Below are 10,228 nucleotides of genomic sequence, written 5' to 3'. Positions count from 1 at the left end.
GCACACGAGGTAGGAGAGTTGTCGATAGCCCCGACCATTCACACGCTCTAGCAAGTAGAGGTATTCATGCCACAACATCACTTTTGTGTGAGTACACGCAGGTGCAAATGAGCGGCAAGGGACTTGTTGAGGACGACGTCCAGCTGCGAGCGAGTCAGAAAACAAACCAGGAATGTGAAAGCAATGACAGCAAGCGGCAGTGGAAGCAGGTTCAGCAGCGTGCAACACAATGCAACAAGCAGGGTCTGGGAAACACGACCACGTGTGTGGTGGCAGGCACGGTGGTGCGCGCGCGCGCACACACACACACGCACACACACACACACACACACACACACATACACAAGCACACACACATGCATACACACACACACACACACACAAGCATACTCACACAAGCATACACACACAGCATACACATATGCACACGCATACACGCACTGCAGTGAGGATACCTCGGCCACGAGCTCGTCATCTTGGCCAGGTGGCGGCTGTGCATGCTGGTGGTCGTCTGCCATGATGCTGCCCTTGCGCTTACAGTGCCGAAATTCAATGCAAGCCATTCAGTAATCCTCTACAACCACCACCAACTAACTGCCGCCGATGGATGTGAGGAGCGAGGATGCTGCGACAGCAACCACCGCTGTCACTGGCAATTCCCAGCAAGAACCCGAGCCAGTGCAGCAGCCAGCGCAGCAGCAAGAGCAGCAGCGAGAGGAGACACTGGGCTTGCTGACACATGCCTATGTTCGACACGGCTGGAAAGTTGTTCGGCCGCGGCGGCTTTCGCGGGCCATGCTTGACGCCGTGTGCACGTCACTGGGCATGGATGTCACTGGCGAAGTGAGTGAGGGCTCCTTGTTCATATCCCACCCAGCTTTCTACTTGGAGGTGCACGTGGACCCGAAGACGCACTTTGTCACCAAAGTCGACATTGGCCATGATGTCCAAGATGCAGTGGAGGTATGGATGACGGACAGTGCATGGTACCCTGCCCGGCCGAGGGGGGGGGGGCGGTTCTTGATTCGCTCGTGACTGCCATGCACAACGTACACGCACACACACACACACACACACACACACACACACACACACACACACACACACACACACACACACACACACACACACACACACGGCTCATTGTGTCCTTTTCAAACACACTGAAGCACCACCAACACCAACGCCATATCAAGAAACATAATGACGCTTGCATGCACTCACGGCCTACGCACTCGCACCCACACTCACACCCTCACACCCCCGCTTTTCATTGTTCCAAGGAACCGCTGCTCCTGTTCTTCTTGGCGAACGAAGGCTTTCAGGGGTTTGGCAGCTACTTGCGCCCCGTGACACAGGTGTGCTGTCGCTCACGTTGTGCTGGCAACAGCCATGGTCCCAAACGCCATTGAAGTGACCTCTTGAGCGCAATTCTTTCCTTGCCTCTCTCACCCAGGTCTGGCATGTCATGACTGTTGCATCACCATCTCTAGTTTTATGATTCGTTGCGCATCCACATCACGGATGATGGTGCGCTGGAGGAAGCGCGACGCCAGCTGTATGCGGCCCTCACCAACCTGCGCCAGTATGTCGATAGGGAAGCCTGTTCCCTTTCTGCGGCCACCGCGGCCATTCCCTTGACCAACGCCGCCGCCATCAACAGCGCCACGGGCAGTGGCACCAGCGATGGCACTGGCGACAACAACAACAGCAGCAGCAGTAGTAGTAACAGAAGCAAGAGCAACAACGCGCGACACACGCCAGCATCGAACATGCGCGCTGGTGTCGCGCAGCTCCGCTCCCTCATCTCCACAGGCCTTGGTCTCACAACCACTCGCTTCACAGACTTTCGTGCGTTTATTACTTGGTCGTGCACGCTATACGTTCACGGGTGTCTGTATGCGTGTATGCATGTATGTGTGTGTGTGTTCATGTGTGCGTGTTTATGTGTGTTCATGTGTGTGAGTGCATGTTCGTGTCCGTTATTGTTCTCGCGATGCCGTTAATAATCAAACACAAACCCCGTTTTGCCGTGATGACGCGTGCGCGTGTTGCATGTGTGCAGGGACGTTTGGACCGGCCCTGCTGTGGTATCTCTCGCCCCAGCAGCAGAGCATCCTGCACCACCCGCGCATCGCTCTCTCGCGCACAGGTCGCCCATGCACTTGCGGAGTGATTCACGCGTGTGACCGTGGTGCCATGTGGAGATGACTTGTGTTTCGACAGCGAGCATGAACAGTGTGTATGTGTGTGTGTGTGTGTGTGTGTGTGTGTGTGTGTGTGTGTGTGTGTGTGTGTGTGTGTGTGTGTGTGCGGACTGGAACTGCGCGAATGGACGTGCGCTCGTGCGCATGTGTCGTGTGATTGCTCATGCTGGTATACGCTCTTGCGCGGACAATTGCGTTGTCATCCACCACCCCACAACAACAACGGCGACGACGACGACGACGCCTTTGTAGGTGTGGAGAAGCAGCTGCCTGAGTGCGCATGTGTGTGTCTGGTCGGAACGCGCTGCGTTGCCGCTGATGACACGTGGGGATTTGCATGCACAAATCTCGCCACGCAAGGTGTGTTGAAAACACGAAGCGAGAGGGACAAAAATCTAATCACTCATTGGGAGCAAAGACGATTCATGCACCTTGCGCCTTCCTCTGTCTGTCTGTGTGTGTGTGTGTGTGTGTGTGTGTGTGTGTGTGTCTGTGTGTGTGTCTGTGTGTGTGTGAGGGGGGAGGGAGGGAGAGACCCTCCATATGCCTCTGTGTGGCCTTTTGTGTGTCAGTTTGCCTGCTTGTGGACTTGGGTGCATCGCCCCTACCCGCCTTCTCATGTTAACGTTTGCCGCTGGTGCTATGCGGTGGGTGCTGATGGTGTGCAGACGGCTCCAAGACCCCGTTCCCTGCCCAGCACTTCCTTCGCTTGACTAAGTGCGTCATCTTGGATGGCATTGTCCTCGCACACGCGCTTTCCATCCACGATGTGGATTTGCATTTTTTTGCTCTCTCCAATCACGCACACGCCAACAATGTACATTCACAAACCCACTTAAGACGCTCTTGCGCATTCACACACATCCACACACACACGCACACATTCGCGCACACACATACACACACACGCACCAACACGCACACATCCACACACACACACACCAACACACACACACACACATGCACGCACGTTCATGCATGACAACGTGCAACTAACAATCCACAACATGCAACTACATGCACGCCCAGGCCCGTCATCGTCCCCTCCCACTTGGTGTCGGACTTGGCGGCGGTTGCAAAGTTGGATGAGTCCGTGTTGAGAACAAAGCTGCCCTCACAGCCTATCCTTCCCCAAGCTACCCCAACACAGCAGCAACACGTGGTACGCACGGTTTTGTATGCACGTATATCTATGCGTGTGTGTGTTTGGGGGGGGTAATGGCGTGCCGTGCTGTTCACGCTGCTGTTCTTGTTCAGTGCGTTCTTTCCAACTTACATGCACCACTCCTGCTTGTGGACGCGCGCGCCTCCACAACCACTGTCGTCTCCCGTGCCTCACGAATGCCCAAGGTTGGCCATTACTTCGTGAGCATACACGCGGACGAGTCCACCACTTCTTCAACCGGCGCTGTTGTGCATGAACTGCCCTTTTCCTCACCAGAACAACTACCACCACTCCTCCAAGTGAGCGCCCAGTGTGTGCGTGCTTGTGTCTGGGTCTGTGTCCGTGTCTGTGTTTGTGTCTGTATATGTGTCTGTGTCTGTGTGTGTTTCCTGGTTTGTAACATGTGCACTTTTGCTCACGCCTCACTGCAGATACTTCGGCAAAGCGTTGCGTTTTGCGCGCTACTCAAATCTGCGGTGACACCGTCGTCTCTCGTGCAAGGTTTGCCAGCAGCTTGCTCGCCTGTGTGCGCTTCACACTCGAAGCACATGGCAAACACTTGCCACAAGCGCACATGCACACAGACAAGTAGCATTTTGAAGTTCCAGTTTGTTGTACATGTGCTCACTTGCGTTTATGTTCTTCCTTTTCCACTGCCAGGGTTTCCAAAGCGATCTGTAAAGATGACACTCGGTACTGTCGGCTCCGTGCTCACGCTGAAGCCACAAGACCCAGCAACAAACCGGCAGCCAAGCGGTACGCGCACGGCCATTTTGTCTGTATTGTACCCTCTTGACCACCTTTTTTTGTATCACTTGCACACGAGACGCATGTTGAATAACATACTGATACACAATGCCGCCCCGTCCCACTCGCGCCCCACGATTCGCGCGTTCACGCACCCAATCACACTCAAACACAAACGCAGTGACGCTTGAGGTTCGCCGTGACGGCGCTGTTGACTGCACAAGCGAGACAACGGCTGTGCCAGCAACGTTGTCCGAGGTTGCATCAGCTCACCTCAGCATTCCACACATTCTGGCCAGTGTGCTCACCCAGAGTGAAGAGACCTCCCTGCAGCACCAGCACCAGCAGTCAGGTGATGATGGTACAATAGCAGCGTCCACGGCGAGGGCAAAACGCACAGCTGCCGAGGCGGATGCGTCGGTGTGATGCCACACACTCTCTGGCCTTCGCTGTTCTCTCGATTTGCTTCCTTCTTGATTGCTGACCGTTTCCACTGTTACATGATGTCTTGCGTGTGGAGCACTTGAGCTCAGTGTTGCGGCCGTTCCTCTTGTATATCAGTGCTCTCTCGCTCAATACACGATTGCCGTGGCGCCAGCTGGTTCGTGTCAATGCAAACGCACATGCGCGCATGCACATGCACACTCACAAGCAACCAACTTCCTTGCGCAAGCGAAAGTCTCGACTAGGTCCGTGGCCAAATGAGAGAGTGTAGACAGGGAGCGTGTGTGCGCATGTGTGCGCGCTGCACACCGCACGCGTTCCCATGTGTGGAAATGAATGTGTCCCTGAAGCCCGCAGCGAATAAAGGATGAATCCATACATGACGCTAAACAATGGACGGGTGAGCTGCGCAAGGAAAGAAGGAAGCAGTGACTCAGTTGCGTTTGCGCGTGATCGCCACAGTTGTCTTCTTCTGCTGCTGATGAGTGAACACTCCTCTGCGCCCACCAGAGAACATACAGCTGACGGAAAAACTGCTTGTCAGTCGCTTGAGTTGTGAGCCTAGCGGCGGCCCCGACTCAATGGTGTTGGCGCGACTTCTTGTCATACGAACGAACAAAACATCATTCCGTGGACTTGCGCGTGACTTCTCATAGGCCCCTAACTCAAGGTGTGTTGAACAAAACGTCTTTTGCAACGATAACGCGCGTTTGTGTTATGCTTTGGGTCGTGATAACGTCGCCACATCGAGTGGCCAACAGAATAAGATGACGAGGCCACAATAACGACCGAATGACCAGGTTAAGGAAAGCATGCACAGACAAGTGCCGTAACAATGGCATCAGTGATAAAAGAAATGGAAAGGTGCGAACGAGCTGTCATGCAGCATGGCGCAAGGGACAGTACAAAACATTACACTCAATGCGGCAACGTAAGAACGTTCGTTCGCCAAAGGCAAGACTGCTCCACAACAAGGCAATACACAAGAGAAGCAAGCAACAAAGTGACAATGTACACAAGCCACGAGTGATGATGATGATGATGGTCAGCGAAGATACATAGAAGTTAACTATGTCACTCAAAACAAGCAGGCGCAGGTAACTTCACTACTTCAACATGCCATCAACGCCAATGCGCAGTCGAAACAACAACAGGGATCGCTTCACCCAGTAACAAGTGTCCTCCGACAGGGGCGAGAATGAGAAGACAACATACCAACACCACACGTCCATCACACGTGCAACTCAAAACAGTGGCGACGGGTGCTGGTCGATGGTGCCGATTGGGTGGAGGGTGTGGAGGTACTGCCGCACGTGGTCCAGCAGTGCTTGCCGCTCCTTCAACAGCCGCTGTCGCTTCTGCACAAGCAGGTCCTTGGTCTTGTTCAGCAGCGTCAGGCGCTGGCGCACCGTCCGGCGGCCGGTGAGCTCTTGGTTGCGGCGGCGCCAGTAGCTGCGGCGTGCAATCTCTCGCGTGCGCTCAAGCTTCTCGTGGTCAATCTCGCCGTTCTCAAGCACACACCGCTTGTTGATGGCGCTGCGCCCGCGCATCATCGTGCTTGCTGTGCCCTTGGCGCGCACGCTGCTGTTGTTGCCGCGTCTGCGCTGTGCCCGCTTGCTCTTGCGACGGTGTGCTGGCGATGACGTTGACGATGGCAACGAGGAGGAGGACGAAGAAGAGGAGCTTGTGGCTGTGTGCGATGTGGGCTGCCAAGGGGTGAGATCTTCAGCGTCGCTGCTGTTGGATGAGAACGACGCAGCAGACAGTGCTGACGCCGACGATGCCGCAGACGCCTGTCGCTCTTCCATAGACGAGGAGGAGGTGGAGGAGAAGGAGGAGAGGAAGGACTCCAGGGCTGCGTCAAAAAGGTTCATGTCTGCATGGCTCAGCAGCTTCTCGACCTTGATGTCGCTATTCAATGTGAACGCAGGCAGGAGGGCACCGTCATTGCCCTGGCTCTGCGAGGCGTTGGCGCCGCCGACGTTGATGGCACCGCCATCTGCCGTCGCTGTTGCTGCTGTTGTTGTGGGGAAAACATCATCATCAAAGTGGAAGATGTTGTCGCTTGTGCTTTCGAAGCGGAGGCGGGGGCTTGCCAGCCCAGTGTCAAAGTCGAAGAACGGTGCTGCCTGCTGGTGGACTTGGTGCTGCTGCTGCTGCTGCTGCTGCTGCTGGTGGTGGTGGTGGGAAGCAGCAATGCTGTTGGAGGACTTGGATGCGTGGAATAAAGACACCGATGATGATGAGGATGATGGCGGGGATGATGGTGTCATCGACGTGTCCTTCTTGGTGTCGTCGATGATGCCAAAGCCGCTGTCCAAGGCTGCCATCATGGTGGAATTGGTGTTGAGCGTGGAGAAGGCGGATGTTGTTGGTGTGGGGGATGTTGCGGATTTGCTTGCCGTTGCATGCAGGCAAAGGGATGGGGAGTGCTGTGCATACAGCTGCGAGTAGTCGCTGCTGCCGCTGCTGCCGCTGCACATGCTTGGCGTCAAAGGAACGGCGCTGAGGTCGAGGTCTGCTGCGGAGCGGCTTGTGCGGCAGCAGGTGGGCTTGGTAAGGGTGCCTGCTTGCTGGACGAGGCCATCCAGGTATGTGTGGTAGGTGGCGACGCCCTCCCATGTTGGTGTTGGGGTGTCCATGGTGCTGCTGGTACAGCGGTTGTTTGTTTGTCCGTTTGTGGACTAAGGAATGCGCGAGGCGCGTTCTTCCGGGTTGTTCGCCACTCCTCGTGCTCTCGGTGTGGTCCTGGGTCGGTGCCGGTGTGGTGAGTGGGTTGGACGGCTTTCACAGCTTGGCGTCTCCTCCGTCTCTGGACCTATGCTCTTGAGAATGCGATGACGACGGGTAGTGCGTGCGGCAGAGCAGCAAGTGGCACGCACTTGAGCACTTTGAGGTTGAGGGACTGGAGAAAATGGCTCGTGTCGAGCACCATCACTGTTGGAATGCAGTGAGGATGCGCTGCTGCTGTCTTTGTTGTGCGGTGTTTGTTGTGCGGTGTTGTGTTTGATTTTGATCTGCGACGCAAGGAGGAGGTGGGACGGCTTGTCTTGTGGTGTGCAGCTGTGGTGGAGAAGATACTAAGATAGGTGGGTTGGTGGCAAAGCAACTGGCTGGGTTGCGCGACGCAACCTTGATGCAGAAGAAAGTGGACAGCAGCAAGGGAAGGGAAGGGAAGTGCGGCGTCAGGACGAAAGCCCGGCTTCGCATTGCCGCAACAAAACAGCAGACCTACATGTGGGGCTTTTCGTCTTTGGGTGTTTTGGCTGTAGCGCTGTACAGGTGTGCCGTCGCCTGCCGCCTTGCTTGTTGTGTGTTGTTGGAGACAAACCAACCCACAACAGACAAGCCTAAATTCGTGCAAACAAAGAGCGAGAAAGCGCACAGCAGCGCCGCCACGAGCGACACGCGAAGGGCTGGAATGTGTGTGTATGTCCAATATGCCCCGCGTTTAACCTTTGGTCATGACGCGTTGGAGCGAAGGCACAAGCGAATATTGGTGAAAGCATCAACAACGCCACCCACGTCACTCATTCGTCCGTGTGTCGTGGTTGCTTGTGCTTGCACACTTTGGCTTGCTTTTGGTGAAGGTTTGGTCCCGACATAAAATTTGTTGTTGTGCTTGAGAGCAGCAGATTGGCCCGCCCTGCAGCCACCATGAACATGATGCAAACACCCAACAGAAGCAAGCCACCCTCGCAAGCCAAACACAAAAAACCAGCCAGCAGCTACAGAGCGAACCTGCCCGCTCCGCAGCACACGAAAAACCTCGGGTTTGATCCCTTTTCTTCAGCTTTAGAGCTTTGTGTTCTGTTCTGGTGCCAAGCGACCAGACCATCTCTTCCGGTTGACACTGCACACAGCTGAGACGCACGCGCTGGTTGAATGGGACAAGAGGGCGATGGATGCGACAACAGAAGAGGGAGGGGGAGAGGAGAGACATCGACTAGAAGACTGAAAGAGAAAGAAAGAGCAACCGCCGGCGGTTCCTTTGCATGCTTATATGGCCTGCCATACGCCCCACCACAACCCTCGCCTACAGCAAGCACAGCAGTCTGCAGCAACCCCACGGCAGCACAGCAACGCAACAAGTGGCCAGCCAAGCGCACCTGTTGCTACAGTGACAGGGCAACGATACGCCAACCGGCGCAGAGAGGAACAGCAACAACACCAATCAGAGCAGTGCAGGCACAACGTTGCTACAGCAGCAGCAGAGCAGAAGCAGCACACTCAGCAACAACACCCGAAGGTTTTGTGTGTTGTGGTGATGGGGACCACCCCATGTGGTGTTGAGCACGAGGAGGCGATTGCCCATGCAAGTACACAACAGAACACAGCTCCACCAGAGCAGACTCAAAGCTGACCACACAGCAACGTACTGGCATCGTCAAGCTAGGGCATCATCAGCAGCCCGTCAGTGAAGTGCAACGCTTCTTCAGCACCCAACACGAACAAGGGGATGAAGCAGGTTGCTGTGCTCTCTGCTCTTTCTTCTGCTGTACGACAGCTTTCTTTGCTATGGAGCAACGGTGTGACGAGGGGCGAGCACCGGGAGCGACGGACTTACAAAGCGCACAGCACCGCTCACAGCCTGTTGCAAGCAGCACCCACTCGCACCTCCTATCGCGGATGGCTGAATGGATGGGTGGGCTGGTGGGCGATCCAAGAACAGAAGAACTCCAAGGCTTCAAAGTGAAGGAAGAGGAAAAGGACAAGGACAAGGCAAGCAAGTGTGTCCTGTCTCTGTGCTGCTGTGTCTGAGCTTGTCCCAGCCTGATGGCGAGGGGGGCGAGGGGGCGCGGTGGTTTGTTTTCTTTTGCGTTGCGTTGTGCTCTGCTGCAAAGCGAGCTCGAGGAGAAGGCTGCCGCTCTTGCCTTGCTCCTTGCTGCTGGGCCACGCAACCAAAAATTTCGTCGGTATTTTGATTCTTGGTGGTGGTGTTTTGTTTCTTCTTCCTTCCCCTTCCTTGGTTCCTTTCTCGTGGCTGCGTGTGATGTTGATGTGAGAGGATGTGATGTGATGCTGATGCGATGTGCCTGTCCACCACCAGCCTTCATTATTGGTCCGGTGACATGGTGTTCATCTCAAGCCCTTCTATGTGGCTTGGTGGTGTCTTCTCTTGCGGGGGCCTTTCTTTATTTAGTTATTTGGGTGATAGGGTGATGCCGACTTCTCTCGAGTAGCCTAGTACTTAGCCTGAGCCTTAGTCTGCCATGCCAACAAGGCGTTGTATGAAAGGGAAGAAACGAAAAAGAGGGAGAAGGGTGTGTTTATCCCTCTTTCATGTGCTGTTGTCACTGCTCCTTGTTTTGTTTGATTTCCTCTCCATGTGCAAGGTTGCTGTCGTGGTTTGTGTCTGTTGAACCCTCCTTGGTCCCCTCACGCACGTATGGACGTGGGGCCAACTGTTTGCATTCCGTCTCTTCTCCTCTCTTTCTCTGTGTCTTGAAGCTTGATGAGATTCAGGTCGTTCATTGAGTTGCCAATTGTCTTTGTTCTGTCTTGGAATCAGACGCAATGCACCCAAGAAGCAAGAGAGCAGCGGACGGGATCAATCCTTCAATCACCGCATCTGCCACACGCCTCCTCGACGCACCAACACCAAACATGCTACACATGAGGTACGCGCGCGTTCGCATGTGTGTGTGTGTGTGTGTGCGCGCGT

At 55.0% G+C, this 10,228-nt stretch overlaps 3 protein-coding genes across 3 annotated transcripts; 2 read left to right on the top strand and 1 right to left on the bottom strand.

Annotated features, from left to right (window-relative positions):
• The first annotated feature begins 564 nt into the window (after window positions 1-564).
• On the top strand, window positions 565-4,738 carry PTSG_07659 (uncharacterized protein). Its single transcript, XM_004991401.1, has 11 exons — window positions 565-963; window positions 1,284-1,358; window positions 1,494-1,851; window positions 2,066-2,152; window positions 2,460-2,567; window positions 2,876-2,924; window positions 3,237-3,369; window positions 3,558-3,671; window positions 3,804-3,873; window positions 4,033-4,128; window positions 4,301-4,738. Exons 1-11 carry the CDS (start codon window positions 604-606, stop codon window positions 4,543-4,545), a joined length of 1,695 nt encoding a protein of 564 aa, XP_004991458.1. The 5' UTR covers window positions 565-603; the 3' UTR covers window positions 4,546-4,738.
• A 565-nt stretch (window positions 4,739-5,303) lies between these two features.
• Window positions 5,304-7,205, bottom strand: PTSG_07658 (uncharacterized protein; the record flags this gene model as incomplete). Its single annotated transcript, XM_004991400.1, has 1 exon — window positions 5,304-7,205. One exon carries the CDS (start codon window positions 7,203-7,205, stop codon window positions 5,808-5,810), a length of 1,398 nt encoding a protein of 465 aa, XP_004991457.1. The 3' UTR covers window positions 5,304-5,807.
• Window positions 7,206-8,003: 798 nt separating this feature from the next.
• Window positions 8,004-9,259, top strand: PTSG_07657 (uncharacterized protein; the record flags this gene model as incomplete). Its single annotated transcript, XM_004991399.1, has 4 exons — window positions 8,004-8,012; window positions 8,363-8,443; window positions 8,606-8,812; window positions 9,071-9,259. The coding sequence occupies 4 exons, from the start codon at window positions 8,004-8,006 to the stop codon at window positions 9,257-9,259; spliced, it is 486 nt and encodes a 161-aa protein (XP_004991456.1).
• Window positions 9,260-10,228: the final 969 nt, after the last annotated feature.

This window comes from Salpingoeca rosetta (genome assembly GCF_000188695.1).
Source record: "Salpingoeca rosetta unplaced genomic scaffold supercont1.20, whole genome shotgun sequence".
Classification (NCBI taxonomy): domain Eukaryota; class Choanoflagellata; order Craspedida; family Salpingoecidae; genus Salpingoeca; species Salpingoeca rosetta.
Note: the sequence above shows the minus strand (reverse complement) of the source record. Positions and strands in the feature narration are given on the sequence as shown.

Bases quoted from the DNA above. Each gene is read 5' to 3' on its own strand.
- PTSG_07659 (XM_004991401.1), top strand. From the start codon at position 604: ATGGATGTGAGGAGCGAGGATGCTGCGACAGCAACCACCGCTGTCACT. The intron at 3,672-3,803 runs GTGAGCGCCCAG...GCCTCACTGCAG, and splicing joins AACTACCACCACTCCTCCAA to ATACTTCGGCAAAGCGTTGC. The intron at 4,129-4,300 runs GTACGCGCACGG...ACACAAACGCAG, and splicing joins AACAAACCGGCAGCCAAGCG to TGACGCTTGAGGTTCGCCGT.